The sequence below is a fragment of the Rutilus rutilus genome (genome assembly GCF_951802725.1).
Source record: "Rutilus rutilus genome assembly, chromosome: 9".
Lineage (NCBI taxonomy): Eukaryota > Metazoa > Chordata > Actinopteri > Cypriniformes > Leuciscidae > Rutilus > Rutilus rutilus.
Genome location: NC_140223.1, coordinates 8,418,716 through 8,445,844, shown reverse-complemented (window position 1 = coordinate 8,445,844; position 27,129 = coordinate 8,418,716). Strand labels below are relative to the sequence as shown.

Below are 27,129 nucleotides of genomic sequence, written 5' to 3'. Positions count from 1 at the left end.
GTAATGCTGATCAGTAAACTCATCTAACACCGATTAAACCAAACAACTCCAACAAAACAACGGCTTTTTTGAATACACACTACCATTCAAAAGTTTGGGTCACTGAGATTTTTTTCAAACAAACTAAAACTTTTATCCAGCAAGGATGCATTAAATTGATCAAAAGTGACAGTAAAGACATTTCTAATGTTACAAAAGATCTCCATTTCAAATAAACGCTGTTCTTTTGATCTTACTATTCATCAAAGAATCCTAAAATATGAAGCAGCACAACGGTTTTCAACATTGATAATAATCAGAAATGTTTCTTGAGCATCAAATCATCATATTAGACTGATTTGTGAAGGATCATGTGACACTGAAGACTGGAGTAATGATGCTGAATATACAGCTTTGATCACAGGAATAAATTACACTTTACAATATATTCACATAGAAAACAGTTGTCTTAAATTTTAATAGTATTTCACTGTTTTTACGGCATTTTTGATCAGATAAATGCAGCGCTGGTGAGCAGAAGAGACTTCTATCACATAAAAAACCTACAGACCCCAAACTTTTGAATGCTAGCTTACAATATTATATTTCAAACAGACTCGCGATTGCAGAATCAAACCTGAGAGTTGCTGCCATGACAACACGAAGACACGCCAAGGTTTTACAGCAAACATGTGCTGATCAGCGTGAGGTGACGGAACTCAGAGGACGTTAAAGAAATCACACACACACACACACACACACACACGGGTCACAGGAGGACAGTGTCAGTGTGTGCCAGCGTCCCTCCATCAGATCGTTCTCTCTCTTCTGACAGTTACAACCTTCAAATGAAGTGTGTTGTGACCGAACAGCCCAGATCAAACCAGACCTCCTCTCATCTCCTGTCATGTGTAAAATGTTGTGACGTCTCCTTTACATCGGCCGCTAATTGGGTGCAAAACGAGAGAAAAGGAGCACAGAGAGAAAGCGAGGGGTTAAAACAACATTCGTAACCCATTTTTCTTAACGTTTCCTTTTCTTTTTGTCACTATTTTTGCTGTGACATTTATTATATTAACACAACAGACTACAATTGAATTTTTTCCCCATATTAGAAATATAATTTTCCTAGATAAAAATATAACACAAAATAAATATATAATATAATAGAAAAATAGATAAATATTAATATTAAATAATTATTACTATCACTGCATAAAAATATAAAAAATCAGCTACTAAATAAAAAATTAATAATTATTACTATAGTAATATTAAATTGTATAGACTAAATAGAATAAAATTGAAAATTTTCCCCAAATTATAAATGACATTTCTCCAGATCAAAAATACTTTTTTTTAGTTTTTTTGTTATTGTAGTAAAATGAACTGATTAATATTTCCCAATAAGACCAGGATCATGTATTAAGAACTTAATTAGGATCTCATATGACTATAAAGGACAGAATAAGAGCATGAGCATGAAGGAGTTTGGGAAAAGTAAATAGAGAAAGAGAGAGATTGCCGTGGTCTTTCCATTCGTTTAAGTCAGGACATAATGGGCGATCGTCAAGCGTTTAGAGAGAGCTGAAAATAGAGAGCAATTACTACAGCCAGTCAAAACACTGGCCACAGCTGTCCTTCACACAGAAACACACGTTAAAACAACACAGACCCCACAAAACACACCCAAATATAGGCAAAATATTTCTGTTTCTTTGATTTTAGCAACTAAAGCTATCACCCAAATATGAAAGTCTGTGTCACAATTGTATCATTCCAAAACCAGACTTTCTTTGTATTGTTCATGTGATTTGTGCACTATATTCCAGGGCCGTAACCACCATAGACATGAGCTATGTTTCCATCTAATATTGTCTCTATATTTTAATGTTTTATTCAAATAAAGGTTAATAAAAAAGGTTAAAAAAACAACCTAAACCTAGCATGAAATACATGTTAAAACAGAAATAAGAAAGCTGTAAAGTAATCTCTGGTTTAAACTCGCTTGCTCGCATTGGATTTTGGGAAATATGTGCATTTAGCAAGTGTACAACGAATGTACACTCGAATTCAGAGAGGATTGTGGGTATAAAGTAGGGAACGAATGATGTCGTTCACTCAGAATTCGGACACCACTACAAAATGGCCGACACCCGATATAGTGCACTATGTAGTGGATAGGGAGCGGTTTCGCATAGCTCCTGTTTTTAAGCACATTTTGAAGTATCGCATCAAAAACGAGAGATTGAAACGCCAAATTTCGATAGAAAATCCCTTAATTCGCAAAAAAGTTTTTACTCTCGCTTAAGGTGGTTTTTGAAAAGAGTTAATGCAAATAATGGGATTTGAAGAATAAACGCACAATAAACCCACGTGATTGATCGGCTGTTTCCTCATGATGGGAATTCTGGTGCTTTTTAGGGAACCGAACCGGATCATTTGGCTCAGCTCAGTAATACGAGTATACGTTTGCGTGTGTTACTCATCTTGTTTTCTGACCCGATATTAAGAATGAACTTTTCGCCACACTGCTCGACCACACGCACTTCATACAGTGATTGAATATTATGTTAATGGGGTGGTTGATTATGATTTCACTTTTCTAACTTTAGTTAGTGTGTAATGTTGCTGTTTGAGCATAAACAACATCTGCAAAGTTACGAAGCTCAAAGTTCAAAGCAAAGGGAGATATTTTCTTTTAAAGAAATCGCTTTTTAAGGACTACAACAAACGGCTGGTAGAGACTACACGACATTCCTCCCGGGTTAGTGACATCACCAACCCTAAAATTTACATATACCAGGTATGTAGATTTACACAGACACCGGGAACGCGATTTATAGATTATCAAAACAGAATATGCTAATCAATGACTAGAAGATAACTACACATAAGCTACATAAATTCATCAACTAACCATTCAGAAATGTCCTGTTGCTTCTACATGTCACTTCTTCTTGAGTCTCTCCATTATTGTCTGACTCCGGTTTGAACATAAACATTGAGATTTTCAGTGCATGTCGGTGTGAGGTAAAAGGACACAAACTGTTGTAGCTCCGCCCCCTGTGCCGGGAGCAGCAGCTCATTTGCATTTAAAGGAACAGACACAAAACAGTGCGTTTTTGCTCACCCTCAAAAAGTGACAAATTTAACATGCTATATAAAAATATCTGTGGGGTATTTTGAGCTAAAACTTCACATACACACTCTGGGGACATCAGGGACTTATTTTACATCTTGTGAAAAGGGCATTATACCACCCCTTTAATGTGTATATAATACACATCATAATGTACACATTAATACACATTAAAATAACATTCAGTTAGTGACTTGACGTGTGGCTGAGCAGTGTAGTGAAAGGATAATCAAATTATTCTGTCTTGTATACACAAAAAGGGAAAATGTCTCTCAGACGGGAACTGACTCTCAGCGTTCACTTAAAGGATTCGGCTCATAGAGTTGAACGACACATCACTGTTTCCACTGACGGGTGTTTTATTTACGGTTGGTTACTAGGTTACCAATATCACCGCCGTCCGCTCAAACAAGCTGATGGAAACGAACCTAATTCGCATTTGTTTGATTTTTCGTTGTTTTTTTGTTGCAAACTTGGATTCGCTTCACGTTTGGATTAAAACCCAGCTATTGAGCGGGACAAGTCCTCCCCAATAATTAGAAATGTCCAAACTGCCTTAGCAGTCTAACCGCGCTCATCAGTGTCAAAAGGATTGAGATGGCCAATCATTTGAGATGGTCTTTATTGTTGGATTTTCTTGTTTTGACAGAAAACCAAAGGGATCCATTAAAGCTTCTCTTTTATTGACAACAGCCGATTTATCAGCGCTTCTCATTACAAGATGGTTGCCGCATGTTGTGTTCCCGAATGAACGCTATCAGAGACACAAACTCAGATGCTGTGTCTGAAATTGAAGCCTTCCCAACTATAGAGGAGAACTGGCCCCCGACTGAGCCTGGATTCTCCCAAGGGTTTTTCTCCATTCTGACACTGATGGAGTTTGGGTTCTTGCCACTGTCGCCTCTGGCTTGCTTAGTTGGGGACACTTAATAATCAACAACATTATTGATCTGACAGCACTGACACTATTGGATGAGAGCCGAACTAAGCTGGATGATGACATTACTGTTTTCTGCAGAGCTGCTGTATAGATGAAATTAACTAATTAAACAATTAATGATCTTACACTGAATCAACACTGAACTGACTTTAGACAAACATAAAGCCAAGGGAGAGGATTATTGAATGGAAGTGAAGTGACACAACTGGAAGGTCCTGTGACATTAACAACATGGCATTTGTAGTACTGTATGTCCAATTGCGTTCATACTAACCATATTCTTACAATACAGAACTTACTTTTTTTAATTTAAGTAAATTGAAACTCAAATGTAGTTCCTACTCAGACAGTGTGAGATTTGGGACGCAGCGAGAGATTAGTTTTAAGTGTGAACTGAGCCGCTGCAAACACCTGCAGATCAAGTAAATGAACACAGTTTCACTCTGATACACAGCATGCATGTATGATTCCAGTTGCAGCCTTTGAGATGTGATAATTGCACTGAGCCATATCGCCAATACATTTTTATTTCAATTAAATACATAGCCTAGAATGCACAAAGTCATATGGACTTCTTTTCCAGAGCTTGTTTTTTGGCATTATTGTCCCCATTCACTTTTATTGTATGAAAAAGAGCAGTGTGAACATTCTGCTAAACATCCCATTTTTTGTTCCACTGAAGAAAGTAATAATAATGAATGACAGAATTACATTTTTTGGGTGAACTATCCCTTTAAATATGGTTTGTGGCATGTATGAGTTACACTCTCACGGTCTTTAAAACAAATGTCAGGCTAAGTGGTGTGTGTGTGTGTGTGTGTGTGTGTGTGTGTGTGTGTGTGTGTGTGTGTGTGTTTTAGGCTTGCTGCGGATCATATTCATGAGGTCAAAAATTCATGCTGTGTCCATCTGCACAAAATCTGACAAGACAGAAAAACAGACCCACTCACATGAGACTGACGGTGACACACACACACACACACACACACACACACACACACACACACACACACACACACACACACACACAGTCAAGTTTGGCAGACAGATTACTGGAGGGTGCTGACTCAAACACACACCAAAATACTGAAATTTGCAACACTCACACTGGTGACCCACAGGGTTTCTCACACGCAAATGTTTCTGTCACTTTGATTGGCAGGCCGGGAAACTTTGACACACACACATCACTCAACGCTTTCAGACATTCTCTCTCTCAGTTTTCTTCCACTACATCCTTCAACAAACAATAAACACCTTCTTAAACTCTACTCTCTCTCTCTCTCATTGGAAGCATTAGGAAGTCGGATTCATTTGGGTAAATCAGCAAATGATCCAGTTCAAAAACTCGCTCCATCCACCACATTTTATGTTTTATTTTGAATAGCAATAAAATAAATTATTATTAAATATACTGTATAAAAATATATGAATAATATGATTTAATCCAATTTATTTTTGATCTGGCACACAACCAGTGTGGGCTTTCAAACTCAATCAAAGAGTTTTACAATATTTTCTTTAAAACTTTTTTTAATTTAATCACCTGATAGTTACATTTAAAAAGAAATATCCCTCCTGTCCTAAAAAGCTCCAATGCAGTTTGCTACTTTTTGTTATTAGGTTGTGTAATTAACGTTAGATTACAATGAGCTTGAGAAGCAGATTCACTGATTAAAATGCTGATTAAAACGCCAACCAGAACATACATTTTCCTTTTTTCCAGGTGCAGTGATTTACACGTTCACTGCAGAAACCGTTAAGTTGATGTGTGCGACTGTGAGCGACTGATGTGTGCGACTGTGAGCGACTGATGTGCGATGATGTGTGCGACTGATGTGTGCGACCGTGAGCGACTGTGAGTGACTGATGTGTGCGACTGTGAGCGACTGATGTGTGTGACTGATGTGTGCGACTGTGAGCGACTGTGAGTGACTGATGTGTGCGACTGTGAGCGACTGATGTGTGCGACTGTGAGCGACTGATGTGTGCGACTGTGAGTGACTGAAGTGTGCGACTGTGAGCGACTGACGTGTGATGATGTGTGCGACTGTGAGTGACTGACGTGTGATGATGTGTGCGACTGTGAACGACTGATGTGTGCGACTGTGATCGATTGAAGTGTTCGACTGTGAGTGACTGATGTGTGCGACTGTGAACGACTGATGTGTGCGACTGTGAGTGACTGATGTGTGCGACTGTGAGCGACTGATGTGTGATGATGTGTGCGACTGTGAGTGACTGATGTGTGTGACTGAGCGACTGATGTGTGATGATGTGAGCGACTGATGTGTGAGACTGTGAGTGACTGACGTGTGATGATGTGTGCGACTGTGAACGACTGATGTGTGCGACTGTGATCGACTGAAGTGTTCGACTGTGAGCGACTGATGTGTGCGACTGTGAGCGACTAATGTGTGCGACTGTGAACGACTGATGTGTGCGACTGTGAGCGACTGATGTGTGCGACTGTGAGCGACTGATGTGTGCGACTGTGAACGACTGATGTGTGCGACTGTGAGCGACTGATGTGTGCGACTGTGAGCGACTGATGTGTGCGACTGTGAGCGACTGATGTGTGCGACTGTGAGTGACTGATGTGTGCGACTGTGAACGACTGATGTGTGCGACTGTGATCGACTGATGTGTGATGATGTGTGCGACTGTGAGCGACTGATGTGTGCAACTGTGAGTGATTTGATGTGTGCGACTGTGAGCGACTGATGTGTGCAACTGTGAGTGATTTGATGTGTGCGACTGTGAGCGACTGATGTGTGCGACTGTGATCGACTGATGTGTGCGACTGTGAGCGACTGATGTGTGCGACTGTGAGCGACTGATGTGTGCGACTGATGTGTGCGACTGTGAGAGACTGATGTGTGCGACTGTGATCGACTGATGTGTGCGACTGTGAGTGACTGATGTGTGCGACTGTGAGCGACTGATGTGTGCGACTGTGAGCAACTGATGTGTGCGACTGATGTGTGCGACTGTGAGCGACTGATGTGTGCGACTGATGTGTGCGACTGTGAGCGACTGATGTGTGCGACTGATGTGTGCGACTGATGTGTGCGACTGTGAGCGACTGATGTGTGCGACTGTGATCGACTGATGTGTGTGACTGTGAGTGACTGATGTGTGCGACTGATGTGTCCGAATGTGAACGAACGATGTGTGCGACTGTGACTGATGTGTGCGACTGTGAGCGACTGATGTGTGATGATGTGTGCGACTGTGAGTGACTGACGTGTGATGTTTGGACGTCATCCGCACTGTGTTTGTGAAAGTTTGAGCTAGTTCATCAGCGAGAATCCTGGAGGCAGAATGAGATATTCATGGTAAATCCAGAAGCCTCTCTTTAAAGTCTCACTCGGTCTGTTCACATCCCTCTCTGACTAAATCTGAGACTGGCGGCAGGGGGGTGTTGGTATGGGTGACAATTCTGTTGCTATGACAACAAGCCATTCCGATTTTGTTCCGTCTCCAGCTCATAGTGCAGAACTGAAGGAACAAGAGAGGAAACGGAACAGAATGTCGATCGTTTCCCACACACACACACACACTTGGACTGTCATTAATCAGTTAGCGCTCAGTGTGTCTCTGTGGGGTAAATGCTGCGGGCAGGACAGGGCTAATGCATGTCATGCGGGCCATAGAGATCAGTGTTGGGAGAGTTCAGTGAGACAGGTCCATTAACGCTGACACACCAGTTTCATCTCTTTAAACCCTACAGGCTGCTCGTGGCGGAAATGAGGAGAGGGCAGATGTGTGTGTGTGTGATGGGCTTGTGTGTGCGAGATCCTCCAGCAAGAGCGTAAGAGGATCTGGGATATTCCTAATGTCACACGTTAGTAATCCTACAAGCCTCGCTCACGAAACCTCACAGGTTGACCATGCCAAACATGAAACTACTAAAAATGAGCAAATAAAAGAGTGCAATTCCTGTTCCAATAGCAGCACCAAACAGAATAGTACAAATAACTATATTTTTTACATTTTACAAGAAAAAAAAGAATGTTTTTTCACAATGCTCTGGCTGGTTGCTAGGGCATTACTAAGATGTTCTAGGTCAGGGATGTCCAAACCTGCTCCTGGAGGGGCCATTACCTGAAGAGTTCAGCTCTAACCCTAATTAAACACACCTGAACCCGCTAATCAATGTCTTCAGACTCACTAGAAGCTTCCAGAGAGGTGTTTTGGATCTGGCTGCAGGATGTTGGCCCTCCAGGAGCAGGATTGGACACCCCTGTTCTATGTGGTTGCTAAGGCATTGATAAGGTGCTTTGGGTGGTTGCTAGGGAATTGCTAAGGTTGTTGCTATGGTGTTCTTGGTGGTTGCTAGGGCATTACTAAAGTGTTTTGGATGGTTGCTCCAGGGTGTTGCTAAGTCAAGTCACATTTATTTGTATAGCACTTTATACAATACAGATTGTTTCAAAGCAGCTTCACAGTAAAGAATGTGTTCTGTTTGGTTGCTAAGGCATTACTAGGGTATTCTGGGAGGTTGCTAGGGCGTTGCTAAGGTGTTCTGGGTAGTCTCTAGGGCGTTACTAAGGTATTCTGGGTGGTTGCTAAGGCATTTCTAAGGTGTTCTGGGTGGTTTCTAGCTTATTCCTCCTTGGTAAACCACAGTCTTTGTGATGTTCTGGTATCTAGATATGGCTATCCCAAAAATGTGTGGGTATGTCGATGTGAGTGCGTGTGCATTCTTGAGCAGATGTTCTGTTCTGTCGTACGTGTGTGCGCTCCAGAAATGACAGACCTTGAGCTTTGAGACGCTTTGATCCTCAGTGTTTCATCTCTGGCCTTAGATCAGTAGTCTAACAGAGGGGCATTTACACACAGGCACACACACACTTTTTCATTTTTAAGTCTGCCTTTAAGTATATACAACCAAATAAAAAATTTAAAGTGGGGATGCCAATTGAACATGTTCATTTTAATTATTAAAAACAAAAACACAAAATGCATGCATGCATGTAGGATTCCATTATAAGGGATTTTCTCACCATTTAAGAAAAAAAAAAAAAAACATGAGCCATGACGCAACTCTAAACGCATGTAAACATAGACTAACAATGAACAATGATGTATGCAATTAAATGTAATTCATTTGATTAATAATTGCCAGTTGGTGAAAAATCATCCTGTTATAAATCAGTTTTTTCTCTAGATAATTTGCACAAATCTCTGCTGCCTGCTCCGTCTTTCACGGGCTTTCGTCCTGATTTCTCTGCTCTCCTTCTCTCTCAGCTGTTAAATATTCCTCTCACACTTTCGGCACTGCCGGGAGGAAGAGGAGGATGACGAAGACTTGACAGCTCCTCCGCATGGAACACAGACCACAGCGCAAACATCCCATCCTGCCTGAGAGGGAGGCAGACAGGAAACGCATCATAAACACTGTCAGGGCCTTTAATGATCATGAAGTTTGCTCTATTTGCTTGCAGTTTCTAGACTGTCGTGTGTCTGACCTGAGACCTGTGCCGATGCCTATACTGCACAAAAACATGGCAAGAGAATCTCAAGTGGCAAGCTCTAATCTGATCGTCTGGCTTCAGGCAATTTCCAGGAGTCGGGAAGCACAGATTTATATCATTCCACCGGGAAACAAAGTCATGTTTATGAGTTCCCAATGCTAAAATGAACGCTTCTGTGGAAGAACTAGGATTTGGCAAGATTTTATCTAATCCAATATTGACAAAATCAAAGTAGATGCTATGTTTAATTTGGTGAAGCTAAGGTGTTCTGGGTGGTTGCTATGGCATCGCTAAAGTGTTCTGGGTTGTTTGCAGTAGCGTTCCTAGGTGTTCTGGGTGGTTGCTAGGGTGTAGAAGGTGTTCTGTGTGGTTGCTAAGGTGTTGCTAAGATGTTCTGGGTGGTTGCTAGGGCATTACTAGGGTGTTATGGGAGGTTGCCAGGGCATTACTAAGGTATTCTGCGTGGTTGCAAGAGTGTTGCTAAGGTGTGCTGAGTGGTTGCTAGGGTGTTGCTAAGGTGTTCTAGGTGGTTATTAGGCTGTTGCTAAGGTGTGCTGGGTGGTTGCTAGGGTGTTGCTAAGGTGTGCTGGTTAGTTTCTAGGGTGTTGTTAATGTGTGCTGGGTGATTACACATTAAAAATGCAAACTGTGTTTGGTCCCGGGATCGTTTGATTTTGGTTCATTCACAATGCCAGTGATTTTCCGGAACCTGTGAGTGCGTTCACACACACCCCGTAAAGACACGTGACATCAGAATGTGACGTGTAACGTACGCGTCGAAAACATGTACACTAACGCATCGCGTACCGTTCCACAAAGCTGGCGAATGTTCTCAGCTCCAGCGCGGATAGTAAGGAGCTCCTGGTCTCTGCTTCATTCCAGTTTGCAGACATTTTTTCATTCTTTCTTTGTTGATGACGAACACAAACTTACTTCTAAGAGCAACAGAGTCGCGCGATGGCACGTGCGTCATCACTACGACACACCCCTTATGGCATTGGTCCTGGCTTTGTTCACACAGGGCGCGTTCCGGGACTGATCCCGGCAATGTTACTAGGTCCCCATCCCGGCATCAATCCTGGCATCAATCCCGGGACGTGTTTGCGTTCACACAGAAGGCACAATTTTACGGCAATTTCCCCGGGATCAACGCGCTGTGTGAAAGGGGCTTAGGTTATGAGTCACACACACAATAGATCACCCACAGATGAAGGAATAGATCACCCAAAAAACGAAATTCTGTCACTATTTTCAGAAGTCAGGCAGAAGGATTTCCTGTGAAAAAGGAATTCAATTTCAGTCTGTTCCTCACAGAAAGCTATTGCGGACCACTTTCATTTCTGTGCTGTTTTGTGGTTATCAGTCAGGTTTGTTGTGATTCTTCCGACCATGTGACCTGAGACTAAAGCTGTAAACGCAGTAATAACGGTGTGTGTGTGTGTGTGAGTGAGTGAGTGAGAGAGAGGGTCTTACAGCAGCCAGACTCAAAGAGAAGAGACTTGATTGTGAAACACATTTTACCTGAAGATAATGCAATGATGATTATGATGATGGTTATGAAGATGACAATGATGATGATGATGGATTATGATGACTGTAACTTCCTGTAGTTTCTCATCTGGACTGAGCAGCTGATGCTGAAAGAGTCAAACACACAGAGGTACTTTCATACACGTAAATGTTCCTTTCACTATATTAACTGAAAGTTTTAATTGTTATTCAATGAGAATTTTATGACACTTCTGTGGTGTTTTTTTTTTGTTATTTTGGAGCTCAAAATATAAGTGATGAAAGAAGAAATGTCAAAAAAAAGTTCAATAAAAGTGAATAATCAGCACATATAAGTTTGTTAAATGTGTGTTTGTGTGCAAATCAAATAATAATGATCACTCTATGGCCCTGTTCACACCTGGTATTAAGATGCGCTTTGGTCGATCGGGTCATAAGTGGACGACGCTAAGTACAGGGGTAAACCGGATTTAAAATGTTTTGATCTTGTCCACTTCCAGAGGTTGTTGAAAACGCATTCACCCGGATTGCTTTCGTAGTGTGAACGCTCATGTGGTCAAATGTGTTCAAACAGCCTTGAAGCAAAAATGCCACCAAAATGAATAAAATGCTTCCAAAAACCAAGATATGGTGCAAAAAAAAAGTCTCTAGAAGTTCGTTTTTAATATTTATAACTAATATCACACGAGCAAAAGTGCTGAAAGTGTTCCCGAATGCAAATGTGATATTGATTTTATACAACAATTCAATAAACAATAAGTTAATTTTGCCAATGAAAAAATAGTTCCAAACAGTAAAGCCATTGCGCTTCTCCGAGCAACACAGTTTCAGTTTCGTTACTGAATGAATCCGTGCTATTGAACGAATCGGTCTAATGAGTGACTCGCGACTCACTCAGTCACTTCAGCTTTGTCCCTGAATGAATCATCCGTTTTGAATTGATCGTTTGACTGAATGATTCAATGATTAATATGTTAAGGCAGTGATTTGGCGCCACCTACTGGCGTGTTTAGTATTATTTCATTTTAGATTAAATTCATTTTATTACTGAAGAACAAAGATTGAAAGCTGTTTTTGTTTTCGGTTGTGATTGTAACAACAGTTGTTGTTAAAGAGAGAGAATGTGTTTATAAATAGATTATTAAGAGGGAAATATGAGATAACATTGAAAATATAACAGAGAAAAAGTAATTGCAGTCGCATGTAAATTGTGTGAGATTATTTCATTCATTAGATCGAAAGATCTGAAAAAGCCCAAACATTTACCCGCCCATAGACCCTCCCCTCGAAGAAATCAGGACAGAAGTGTTTGAAAGTGGACAAAAGAGACGGATTAAAACACCAGGTGTGAACGGGAATGTGTCTCCCTGACCCGATCCGAAAAGCATCTTAACTCTTTCCCCGTAGTTGACACAATTTTCCGTCTTTCCGTGTTTTCAATGTGATACGGTAGGGGGCGCCATTATTCATCTTCTGAAGGAGTGCTGAATCTCCGGATCAAAACACAGGCAACAAGGAGCAGAATCAAGCGATAAAAGCATTGCTTATGCACGTCGCACTCGTGTCTGGTTTTTTTTTCTGAAACTTACCAACATTCAAGTCTTGATAAAAACAGATTGCACGAAGAATGAATATACGCATTACAAATTTAATTTACAGTTGCAGGCCAAGTAAAATCGCACTAATTTCTCCATGTTTTTCCGCACTGACCTGCCGACCAATAGGAACTCTCCGACGAGGTTCTGGCGCCTCATGGCCATGAGGATGTTTCGTACGGTCATGCCCTCACAGAAACACGCCACCACGCGAGCCTTGGGAAGGTACTTGCGCAGTTTCGCCAGCAGACGGTCGAAGTTCTGCTCGCCGGCGTTACTCCAGATTTTATCCGAGTGAGCGATACAAATCCCTTCCTTTCCCGCCATCTCCTTAAACGCCTCCATCCCACTCTCACCATAGTTACCTAGAGAGAGGGAAAAACAGAGATAGTTATGAATATATATTGTCAGAATGCACAGGTACTTCATTTACTAGCCATTTTTAATAAAAACTATTTCCCTTCAGCTAATTTCTTTTAGTTTAGAGACTAACTCAAACCTTGAAGAAAATTTAGGAAAAAAAATAGGTATCATTTATTTTTATTTTTTTTATTCTAGAGCAAATGTCATCTCCAAAGCATAGCAAACATACAAACACAGATCATTGTGTTACAGTGTGAAATCCTGAAACTGTGATGTCAGACTACAGCTGTGTGGATTTACTGAAGTTTGCAGAGACAATATTGACTCTTTCAGTGCCTCTCCTGCTTTCTCTGATGGAGAACTAGAGGAGGGAGAAGTGTAAAAACGGGTAATTCATCTCACACACATAAAATATGCACAAAAAACAACCACACACACACATACACGCACTGATATGTACACATAGATGAAGCTTTGGTCAGGTTCTGATGTGGTAGCTCTGGTTATTGTGGGTACGTGTAAATTCTTGTAATTAGTCTCACAGTGAGAGTAGCAGACACGAACAGATGGCACACACACTCTCTCTCTCTCACACACACACACACACACGCGCGCGCACACAAACACACAATCACAGTCTCCGTTCATAAAGAGGACAACAGCCTTCACTTCCTGTCAAAGATCATTGAACAGAGATCATTTTCTCAGTCATTGAAATGAAGCTCAACTAAACATTCGATTAAACTAATGATCTCTATTTTTCAAGGTCCCATAATATCCTTTAAGGAACATAACAGAGAATTCGAAGCAGAGATCAAATATCTGTAACTGAAGTAATGACCCACAGGAAAACGGTTTTGAAATTAAGTGAAAATTAAATGAAATGATATAATACGACAAAAAATATGGACTGACAATTTCCAATGTTTTCAGATGTGATACTTTACAGTAAATTAATAGGACTTCTCGATTAATAAAATATAAAAATAAAATATCTGGAAACAATGGAAATTGTCAGTCCATGTGATACTTTTAAAAAAATGAACAGGAATCCTCGATTAATATATTAAATAAAATAAATAAAAATGAATTATTTAAAAAAATAGAATAGAATAAAAAATAAGATCAAATTAAATAAAAAATCTGGAAACATTGGAAATTGTCAGTCCATGTGATACTTTACAGTAAATTAATAGGACTCCTTGATGAATAAAATAAAATACAAAATATAAATAAAATAAAACAAAATATGGAATGACAATTTCCAATGTTTTCAGATGTGATACTTTACAGTAAATGAATAGGACTCGTCGATAAAAAAAAATCTAAAATAAATAAAATACAATAAAAAAGATTTCTAGAGACACATACGAGTCTTTTTCTTCAAAAAAATCAAGTCTTGCATGCTGTGCAGGAGAAATGATAGAGATCTCATTAGTGATTTCCAAAGGGAATGGACGGATAAATACAGAAAACGCACACACACACGCACACACACACACACACACACACAGCTCCACCTCAAAGTGCTGCACTCGCCCGGCTGGAGTGTGAATAAATATTACAGCAGAAAATCGAACATCTGAACGTCAAACGCTGCCCTTTCCAAGCAGTGCAGGAATACATCAGATTTCAGGGAGCATGCGTGTTGGGAGAAGAGTGTGTTCTGGGAACAGTTGTGTATCTGAGTGAGTGTTGACATGGATGTGCTGTAGTGTGTTTCTCTGTAATTACCACAGACACACAGGAGCTGAAGAGAGATGCTATCAGGACTGTCTCTCTCTCTCTCTCTGGCTGCGCTCCAGCAATCTGGACTTAATCGTTGCGATAGGTGAAGGAATGTGTAGGCCTTCATTCATGATTCTGGCCTCAAAGAGGACTTACTTTACATGTTCATTTTTATTTAGAGTGTAATGTTGCTGTTTGAGCATTATAAAAAGTCACTCCAGTTACTCTCTATATCAGTGTCACTGGCGGCATTTTCATACTCTTCAAACTGCGAAAATTGAAATTGCGAATTGAAAATACACCCAATGAAAAAACACATCAATTTCGCAAAACTCCCATGTATCGCGGAAAAAGTTTTTACGCTCGCCTGAGGTGGATTTTTAGGCAGTTTGAAAAAGGAATATTTCGCAAAACTGCAATGGAAACATTTTTGGCGCATTTATAGGTCATCTGACGTAGATGACGCGGGGTGTGTTTGGACAGAAGACGAGACAGAGTTCGTCATTAAACTCATAAAAGACAAAAGTATTATGGGAATACTGGACTCTGAATAACAAAGAAATGCCACAATCAAGACCTCGAAGCAGACAGAAGGAAGAAACACCTCATGTGTGCTGCTCACAAGTATAAGGGGCTTTCCTTGTCATTAATGCTTGGATAAAACGGCTACATACTGTATAATTCGATTAAAAATAATGGCTAGTGCGATGGCTGCGATTAGGCCTGTCACGATAACTACTTTCTGTTGTGCGATATATTGTCCCAGAAATAATTGGGATAAACAATATGATTGCCATTTTAAGACCATTTTATGCCACTGAATATAAATCATAATATAACAGCATAATAATGCAAGGCCTACACATTTTCAAATGACAGCAATCATTCTTTAGATCATGGGAATATAATTTAATATCCTAAATAAAAAAAACTTGAATAGATAGTAAATAAACATTTTCAAAAAAAAAAAGAAAAAAAAAAGCACTTGCAAAAGCACAAAATGCACTTATTGAAATGTTCCATTTACAGATTTTCCCCTGGCTTTCTTTTCTCTGTAAAGTAAAGGTGCTTTAAATTGCTGAAACCCACATCTAGCAGTCAGATGTCCGTATGAACACAGACACAGACGCCTCAACAGGCCTTATCTGCTGCTAAAACTATTTACGCCGTGACGTTTATATTTGCACCAGAACAGTGGATTGCAGCTTTGAAATCAAGTGCATTTGAACTTGCTCTGTCAAACTGTCTGTAGTTGTCAGGAAAACACTATAATAACTATAATTTCACCTGTCGATGAATAAAACTATCCATCATGAAGGAACTGCCCAAGCCCCGCTTTTGCCTCTGACACGGAGAACAGACAAGATGACGGCACGATAGGCAAAATGTTGGTGACATTCATTATCAATGGGCGATATATTGCGTCACCAAAAATGATTGAAGTCATGTACATATATTGTGCGATAAGTCGATACATTGATTATTGCGACAGGCCTAGCTGTGATATACATATAACTACCAGCATCCGTCGGTATGATTTTTTATATGACGAGAGGAAAAAATTATGTTTTAGCCACGTAACACCGTTTAAGGGAAACACCGTCATTTCACAATCGGTTTTTATTGACATTTAGAAAATTTCTCAAAAGTTTTGCGCAAATCTGTCATGGAACTCCCTGAATCGCCTCCATTGTAGTCTTGAGTTTCTTCCACGAATGAACGCCACAATATTCCTCATTTAAATAATTCCTGCATTGTTTCCTTCTGTTGTTGCTGAGCATATTTTTGTTCATCGTCATGGTTACTCATTGTTTCACTGATTTCTCACACCTGATCCTTGTTTTGTTTTATTGAGTTCATTACGACGTCTGTGTCTGAAATCGACCCCCTATACCACTAATTAAGGCACTATTTGAGGGAACAGCTATTTGTATTGGTGTCCGAAACCATAGTGGATGTCATCAAGTGCACTCAATTCCACAATGCGACGCAATAATGAGTGTACAACCGATGTACGCTCAACAAAATACCCACAATGCACTATGAGAGTCTTGAGCCTAATGAACTCCAGCAACGGACCAGAAGATCAATTATCCATCCATTCATTTTCCAAACCGCTGGTCCAATGTGGCTACAGCGTAATACCATACATTGCTTTAAATTGATTATTAAATTGGTTAATTAAGGGTTAAAGTTTCCAATGACAGAGTTCAAGATAAATCTTTTCATTACTACCAGAGCTGCCAGTTTGCTAAATTTATTAAACAGAGAGCACAAACTAAGCAAAAGCGTCTCACTTAGTGTCCGAATTCACACACTCGTTTTCATTCGGAATAGGGGGTGATTTCGAACACAGCCCTTGTGTGTGTGTGTGTATATATATGCTTTAGCACACTGTTTAATTACTCTCTTTCTTTAATTTAATAGTTTAATAAAGTGCTATTAGATCAGTTTTGCCTCTCGACGTCTTCCCGTAAGACTTGATGTTAAAACAACATCTCATAACAAACTCCTCCGTGACTAACTTCTTCACAAGAGAACGTTCTGTGACTGTTTTCTGAAAGATGGCACCAACTAAAATAAAATACAAATAAATAAATAACTGAAAGATGTCACCAACTACAGCTGAAACTGCAGCTGTTAATCTAATTTCACATGCAACGAGATTAGCCAATCACAACAACAGAGCTCATTTGCATATAAAAAAAGCACAGTAGCAAAATCCACTTCAATTCTGATGCTCAGAGATAAAATGATCATGAAAAAGTGCAACTGACATTACAGTGGAGTTCAGGGTGAAAAACTGTAAAATATAAACGCCCTAAAAGCTGTCCTGCTGCTCGTGTACAAGAGAGTGAGACAGATGCAGTTATCTGTGAAAGGTCTTTCTCATCCCATTACATTACTGTGAAGTATTTGCACTAAATCAAGTGGAGTATCCAACGGCATCAGATGATAAAAATCCCCCGCCGCGCCACACTGTCTGAAAAACGTCCCGTGGTGATATCATCTGAAATACATCTCTTAAAACGCATTTCCCCTCTCAGCTTTATCATTTTTTATGATTTACCCATGTTTTACATCAAAATCCTACAAGCGTTTGTGGTTTGTGAGGAACTAGTGCTGATTCCTCAACATGAGCAGATGGCACATACATGTCCGTCTCCACAGGACACACACACACACACACACACATGCACAGGTATAGTCTCTCCTCACTACGTTACTGTACATATCCTACTCTGTGATTATGCTAATGCTATTCAATCTGTATTACATCATAATCACATAACCCCTCCTCTCCTCTAAGTCTGTGCAACAGTCGGGTTCATTTTCTCCATAAGGAAATTGATTTTGAATGCTAACTTATAAACCTTTAAAGACAGCCCTACTGTGAGCAATGAGGTTTTTAATCGATGTTTCTGCTGCATTATTACAGCTTAGTTTTTAAAATAATCGTGTGTAACAAAGGAATTCCTGGTGAAAAACTACATTACCCTAGCCTAGAAATCTAGACGCACCCTAGCGGCAGCAAAATTATTTTGCAGCCAGGGTGGGTCTAGACACTCTCAATAGACCTTTTTGCTGCAAAAACCTAAATTGGGTCAGGCCAATCACGTCGTGTATAGAGTAGGCGGGGGCGGGCTTAACATATGACGACAGAGTTGCGACGGTTCCCTGCTACTTGAAAACAAAGAATGGCTGCTGCTGGAGAACAGTCTTTCGAATCGGCTTTGGCCGCGACTCTGGAGGACTTGGAGTTAAGTTTTTCTTTGAGAAAAGAACAAAGAACGGCACTTAAGTCATTCTTAAAAAAAGGAAGATGTGTTCGTAGTTTTGTCGGCCAGATTTAAAAGTTGAATCTATCAACTAACGTTAGCTCCGCTGTTGGGAAAACGCTCTGGTTGGTTGAAGCGCTGTCCTATTGCGTGCAGAGGGAATTTGAAAGACAGCCGTTTATCCCGCCCATCAGATTGACCGTGTCTATGGTGAGTTGCCAGACTAAACATCTTGATGTACGTCTGGCTTGCCAGGCTAACATTACCCATGATGCTGTGCAAAAAATTACACCAATCAGATTTAATAAAAAGCAACACACGCCAAAATAGCTCATTAGCTCCGCCCACTTCCATGAAGCAGCGAATGACGTGATCTAATCGCTCAAATTACTGAAATGTTTGTATAGCATATGCACATTTTGCAATAAACCTATTGTTTTTATATATACTCAACATTTGTGAATGAGTAGTGTCATATTCCTCCATCGTTTTTAATTCGATTATGCAATAGTATTTGCAATGCTTCATGGGTTTGTAGTTCTTTCGCTCACTAAAGCCATTAAGTTCACAGTCTCATCATACCTTTGTCGGAATTTTAAAAACTTTTAAAAAACTTTAAAAAGTGTGTAGTGTTATGATTCACTTGGAAGCTGGTTGGTTTGAATCATGGCTTATCACTCTCTAATGAAGACTATTTGAAAATCCCTATAAAATGTATGAAACAAAATACTTCAGCGCTACTGAAAAAGGGGGCGGGCACTAATGCACTCTATTGGCTGGCTTAAAGGAGCCGTATGTAAGATTGTGGCCAAAACTGGTACTGCAATCACTTTCAAATTACTGTAGAGCGGTGTATCCCCTCCCCCTCCCCCCTGACTCGAGGTTGCCAGATAGGCTGCAGGATCCAGCAGGAACGTTTGTAGCTGCAGCTGTGGTAACTAGAGCAGAGCTGGCAACCCGGATGCCGAAACACTACTGACTTCGTGATTGGTAGATAGGTGGAGGGTGGCGCTTCAGGCCAAAACACAACATGACAACATCAACATCAGTTGAGGGCTGCAACTTCACTTTTTTTAAATGACAATATCCTGGCCGGACTACTGTTGTCAGTGATATGAGTATTTGAAATGAACATGATTTCTTAATGTCTAGTGACATATCAGGGCCATTTTATGATTAATTGAAATACATTTCTTACATACAGCTCCTTTAAGTGATTGACAGAGGAATCCATCAGCCAATAGTTTGCTCTGGTTTGCTCGCATCATTTTCAAGCAATATATGGGTTCTGGAAGCACTTTCCCATTATGTTTTTCCATAGGGATTTTTAAAGAATTTAAAGTCTTCAGCCAAACCAACCAGCTCAGAATGAATCACAATATTACAAAACGGATTCAAACCAATCTGTATATCTTCATCTATATCAATAGCAGAGAGAAAGCTTGCACAGCAGATAGAGGGGGAAAATCCTACACATTTCATTTAGATGCCAAATGATCCAAACAGCGAGCAACAAAAAGCTCAACATTTTCTGGTTGCCCTTTCATTGTCATTCGGCACTAAGGGAAACCCTAAAATGTATATGTTTCTGCATTATTGTAAGTTATTCTAAGTGCACACACACACATATACTATTGTTAAACGTTTGGGGTCAGTACGATTTTCTTTTTTAAAGAAATGAATATTTTGATTCAGCAGGGATACATTAATATGATCAAAAAAAGTTTTATAATGACATTTATAATGTTAAAAAATATTTAATTGTTGTAAAGTGTGTGTGTGTGTGTGTGTGTGTGGACCCGCTGCTGATGTTCAGGGGATCGAGGATAGTCCAGTCATATTTACACAGCGCTGTATACACTACGGATCGTTTCAAAGCAGCTTCACTGTGAGAAACATGAAAATAACAGTGTTGATGTTGATCAATTATGAAGAAAAATGTCTAGTCTCATGAATCCCAAACGCTTGACTACCGATCGACTTCTGGCACACACTGCAGTTTATTCTGGCCAAAAACACTTAGACAGCAATAAACTGACGTGAAAATGACCCGACCTCACCCGAACGTGCAGATAAAGCTGAAATCACATATAATTCTGTTCAAAAGTGTCTTCTGCTCAACAAGGCTGCGTTTATTTGATCAAAAATACAGTAAAAACAGTGAAATATATATTACAAATACATGGTGAAATGTAATTTATTCAAATTTATGATCAAAGCTGTATTTTCAGCATCATTACTCCAGTCTTTAGTCACATGATCCTTCAGAAATCAGAATAATATGATGAAATTATTATTATTATCAGTGTTGAAAACAGTTGAAACCGTGATACATTTTATTTTTCAAGAATCTTTGATGAATAGAAAGTTGAAAAGAACAGCATTTATTTTATATAGTAATTTCTCTTAAAGAAAATAGTTTAAATTTAAATAATTTTAAATAAACATTATACATGTCATTAGTCACTTTTGATCAATTTAATGCATCCTTGCTGAAAAAAAAATAAAAATACTGACCCCAAACTTTTGAATGGTAGTGTATGTCATTATTTGTCGTTCCAAACCTGTACGTCTTACTTTCTTCTTCAAAAGGAGAGATTTTGAAAAAAAAATTGTCCATCAAATTAAGGTCAATGGACTCCAAATGTTCTGCAAACCGTTTTCTTTGGTGATCCTCATGCTTGGAACAACAAGGTGAGAAAATCAGGACTGGATTTTTATTTTTGCATGAACAAAGTGTTTCAAACTAAACTCTGATGACATAAACTTAACAAACTTCATCAAATTAGCATCCACATGTTCCTCAGAAGAGCTCACTGCTCAGAGGAGGGTTACGTTTAAAACAGTTGCTAATTAATTCCTCAAAAGGATGAATATGCAAATGAAGACACGCCATATCAACCAGAACGCAATCAAACCACTGTTTCCATTAAAAAGACACTGTGACATCTTAGAAAAACACAAGAATTGAAATCCTGCACTGAGAGAAATGGGTGTAGGATTTACTTTTTTCTCTCAGAAAATGCTAATAAATGTCACAAATTACTACAAAAAAACAGCAAGTAACAAATTAGATGTGAAATTAGTACAATAACTATAATCATATTGTCTAGTGTATGCCAACGAGAAGGATGGGAAGAGACATTAACTGTTAGAGAGAAAACCTTGTAATTCATTATCATGACTGTAGTGAGACAGAGAGAGGATGACAAGCATCTGAAGGACGACTGGCAGAAACAGAGAAACAGCTCAAATTAATGAAGAAAATTGAGAAAGAGAAATGCAGATTAAAATCAGGATACACAAATGTGCACTCACACACACTCACACAGACACACTCACTTATTCGCACACTCACACACGCGCGCATACACGCTCACACAAAAACTAACGCACACTCACACAAACAAACAAACAAACAAACAAACAAACACACAAACACTAAAGCACACTCACACAAACACACACACAAACACTAAAGCACACTCACACAAACACACACACACACACACACACAAGCACTCACTCACGGGCACACACACACACACACACACACACACACACACACACACACACACACAAACACTAAAGCACACTCACACAAACACACACACACACACACACACACACACACACACACACACAAGCACTCACTCACGGGCACACACACACACACACACACACACACACACAAACAAGCACACAGACACGTGCACACACACACACACACACACACACACACACACACACACACACACACACACAAACACATTCACACAAACACACACACACTCAAACACAAATACTAACAGACACACACACTCAAACACAAACACACTCAAACACTAACAGACACACATTCAAACACACACACACACACACACACACACACACACACTCACAGAGAAACGCTCACTTATTCGCACACACACACACACACACACACACACACACACACACACACACACACACACACACACACACACACACAAACAAACACATTCACACAAACACACTCAAACACACACACACACACACACACACACTCAAACACAAATACTAACAGACACACACACTCAAACACAAACACACTCAAACACTAACAGACACACACTCAAACACACACACACACACACACACACACACACACACACACACACACACACACACACACACACACACAAACACAAACACATTCACACAAACACACACACACACTCAAACACACACACTCACACACACACACACACACACACAAACAAACACACACCCACACTCAAACACAAGCACACACACACAAACACAGACACACACACACACACGCTAATTCACACACACACACACACACACACACACACACACACACACACACACACACACACACACACACACACACATCATTCACTCTCATCTGATCTCTTGAATTAAAGGGATGATTATTTAACAGCAATGAAAAGCTTTTCTTTCATCAGAGCAGAGAAGTGACTCTGATTAATTTCACACAGAAGTGAGCTCGTCCATTTGATCTGACCACAGAACAGCAGTTGAAGGAACACGAGAGACAGACTGGGCAGGTTTCCAGTTCAATCTGAACGAGTGTAACTCAGGTCAGTGCGACCGGAGACGACTGTGATCTCAATCACACACACAGCATTCCCTCATATCCCAATAAACTCAAAACCAAACAACAAGCATCTGGAACGCATGGAAAACTGATCCGCGCTTATTATTTTGATTTGGTGTGACATCGTGGTTAATTGCCGTGGCGAATACACAGAGAAGACGTGTTTTTATGTGTGTGTGAATCCTTTAGAGGACTTTAATGAGAAAAGTACACCCAAAAGTGAACTTTTTGTCATTGTTTATTTGCCGTCATGTTTTTCCACGCCTGAGTAACTTTCTTTCTTCAGTGGAACACAATGCGAGTTTCATGGCACTTCTGTCACGTAATCAAAGTAAATGTGGACGGACCAAAAAAAAAAAAAAAACGTCATTAAACTACTTAATATGTATTACAAACCATGGGGGTTTGTGAAAAGTGTAAAGCTTTGTGTAAAGCTTAAATGGAAGAACATTTTCCAATAGTTTAACGAACCAGAGTCAATTATTCCGCTTATACTTACCACACCTCAAGACATTGTTCAGATGTTGTGTTTCAAGATTTTTGGCAGGTTTTTGTAACGCTTAAAACGCTCTTGTGTGTAGGACTAATTTCTTACGCATCTCATCCCACGCCTCCGTTTGCTGATTCCAAACGCCATTTTAGAGCTCGTGACGGAGGCTTGAGCCACTGATAGCAGAGTAATGCAGTTATTAGAGTGAGAGAGAGAGAGAGAGAGAGAGAGAGAGAGAGAGAAAGAGAGAGAGAGAGAGAGAGAGAGAGAGAGAGAGAGAGAGAGAGAGATTAAGTGTGTTCGGCAGCAGCATCTCTACTAATAGTGAAACTGTAAGTTTATCTGCTTCAAGAACAGCGCCGCTATTCCCTCGCTAGTGAGAAACGTCATGTAGCTTTTAAGTTGCTAATCTATTTTACTGATAAAATCTTCAGAGCAGCGATGACAACATGTTTATGTGTGTGTCTGTGTGTGTGTCTGTACAGAGTATGTGAGAGTGGGAGAAAGAGAGTATGTGCTTTCCGTACATAATAAAATGTAATTTTGTGGCTAAAAAACATGGAGGTAATTTGTCATTTTAATTCTATTGTTTACTATATTTATTGGTTCGGTCAGTGTCGTTGTGGGTTTTGGCTCTTTTGCTGTTGTCGGCTGTAAGGACCTTTGAAATAACTGAAAACATTTGGTGAAGTGATATAAAACTGTAAATCAGTCAAGACCTGCCTGGATCTACTTTATCCGTGCGTTTCCCTGAAAATAATCGCACACCTTAGAACATCCGTCGACCAATCAGATTAAAGCATTCAAAAGTGTAAAAACTTTTAAACTTCTACACTCACCTAAAGGATTATTAGGAACACCTGTTCAATTTCTCATTAATGCAATTATCTAATCAACCAATCACATGGCAGTTGCTTCAATGCATTTAGGGGTGTGGTCCTGGTCAAGACAATCTCCTGAACTCCAAACTGAATCTCAGAATGGGAAAGAAAGGTGATTTAAGCAATTTTGAGCGTGGCATGGTTGTTGGTGCCAGACGGGCCAGTCTGAGTATTTCACAATCTGCTCAGTTACTGGGATTTTCACGCACAACCATTTCTAGGGTTTACAAAGAATGGTGTGAAAAGGGAAAAACATCCAGTATGCGGCAGTCCTGTGGGCGAAAATGCCTTGTTGATGCTAGAGGTCAGAGGAGAATGGGCCGACTGATTCAAGCTGATAGAAGAACAACTTTGACTCGTTACAACCGCTTCACAAGCATTTGTGAAGCCACAATACGCACAACCTTGAGGCGGATGGGCTACAACAGCAGAAGACCCCACCGGGTACCACTCATCTCCACTACAAATAGGAAAAAGAGGCTACAATTTGCACGAGCTCACCAAAATTGGACAGTTGAAGACTGGAAAAATGTTGCCTGGTCTGATGAGTCTCGATTTCTGTTGAGACATTCAGATGGTAGAGTCAGAATTTGGCGTAAACAGAATGAGAACATGGATCCATCATGCCTTGTTACCACTGTGCAGGCTGGTGGTGGTGGTGTAATGGTGTGGGGGATGTTTTCTTGGCACACTTTAGGCCCCTTAGTGCCAATTGGGCATCGTTTAAATGCCACGGCCTACCTGAGCATTGTTTCTGACCATGTCCATCCCTTTATGACCACCATGTACCCATCCTCTGATGGCTACTTCCAGCAGGATAATGCACCATGTCACAAAGCTCGAATCATTTCAAATTGGTTTCTTGAACATGACAATGAGTTCACTGTACTAAAATGGCCCCCACAGTCACCAGATCTCAACCCAATAGAGCATCTTTGGGATGTGGTGGAACGGGAGCTTCGTGCCCTGGATGTGCATCCCACAAATCTCCATCAACTGCAAGATGCTATCCTATCACTATGGGCCAACATTTCTAAAGAATGCTTTCAGCACCTTGTTGAATCAATGCCACGTAGAATTAAGGCAGTTCTGAAGGCGAAAGGGGGTCAAACACAGTATTAGTATGGTGTTCCTAATAATCCTTTAGGTGAGTGTATATGTAAATGACCTCTGATATAGTTTTATTCTTAAAATAGTTCTTGTTCTGCTCAATCACAAAAGTCGTGTTCACTTGTGAAGATTATCATGATGAACAAAACGTGTAAGAATCATAAACTTTAGTTGGTCACAGCTTATTTTCTGAAAACAACCAAAAGCCAATGGAAAAATCCTGTTGGGTTTTTGTGGAGGGACATTTCTGTGTTGGCCTTCAATAATACATCATCACTACAGGACTGTCTTTTCAAGATCCTGAACAGTGATATGTAAATATGTGTGATCCTACAGTATGCTAATGAGCTCAATGTTGTGATAATGTAACCATGGAGATAGCTGTTTTGCCACAATGAATGGAGCTTTGCTACTCTACACTCGCATCGGATTTACAAACATCAACTGCAAAGAAACTACATCTATTCAGCGGCCACTTCTCTCTCTACATGTTTGCTTTAAATGATTTTCTCTCCATTGATTAGCTTGAATAAATAGCCGCCTTCCGTAAAACTGCTGATGTCAGGTGTGAAGACTCTAGCCTGTCCAATATCAAACCAAAGATTGAACTCAAACAACATGACAATTCAATCTAATATACTCTGCTTTCACTTCTTTTATAGAAAGAGGAACAATACATGTCTGCAGAGGAAACAGAGACATTGTGCAGAAGAATACAGCGCCTGGAAACCAACATAAAATCAAAACTGACACGTTTTTTGGTAAGTTTTTTGGTAACACTTTAGTTTAGGCTCAAATTCTTACTATTAACTGTAGTTGCTTATTAGCATGCATATTATACGATACTGACTAGTATTTATAAAGCACATATTAATGCATTATTCTGCATGATCATATTCTACATCCTCAATCCTACCCAATTCACTGAAAAAATGTTAATGAATAGTCAAATAGCTATCGCTTTCACTGAATATCCGTTTTCACTTCATGATAAAACATATTATGAAGTTAATTGGGTTGCAGAGACGGAGACAATTTTGCCACATGAATAAAGTTTTCTTTTTTCGTTTTCAGCATTTACAATCTCTCAGGGTCTTTGCACTGAATCTCTGAAAACACGTGTAGTGTAAGCACACGCCAGTGTTCAGCACCGGCCTCAGAAGATCAAGTGAGGGAAATTACTCATGGCTGAAATTACTGTTGGCTTGAGAAAGGATCAGTCTGGACCGCCAAAAAATTTCCACACATGCTTATCTTTCATATAAACTGCAATTTACTATAATATAACACAAATAGAGATAAACAGTGATAATTAACTAAAAAATCTAGGGAAAAAAAAGAATCACACAAGAATTAAACAAATTGACAAAAAATAGCCAGTCTCCCCAATTTGAGCATATGATAAATTACATACTTTAGTGATATTAATTCATCAATGCTTTATACTACAGTCCTAGTCATGGTTTCTTTAAAAAAAAGGCAGCCATTTCTGTGAAGAACTTAGAAGTT

The 27,129-nt window shown here is 39.8% G+C and overlaps 1 protein-coding gene across 2 annotated transcripts in view; it reads right to left on the bottom strand.

Annotated features, from left to right (window-relative positions):
* Positions 1–27,129, bottom strand: part of grm5b (glutamate receptor, metabotropic 5b) — a 67,017-nt gene that overhangs the window by 26,220 nt on the left and 13,668 nt on the right. For both annotated transcript variants that reach the window (XM_084418587.1, XM_084418588.1), the window contains exon 2: positions 12,761–13,010. In XM_084418587.1, coding sequence (XP_084274713.1) covers positions 12,761–13,010 — 250 coding nt within the window. The remainder of the gene's footprint in view (positions 1–12,760; positions 13,011–27,129) is intronic.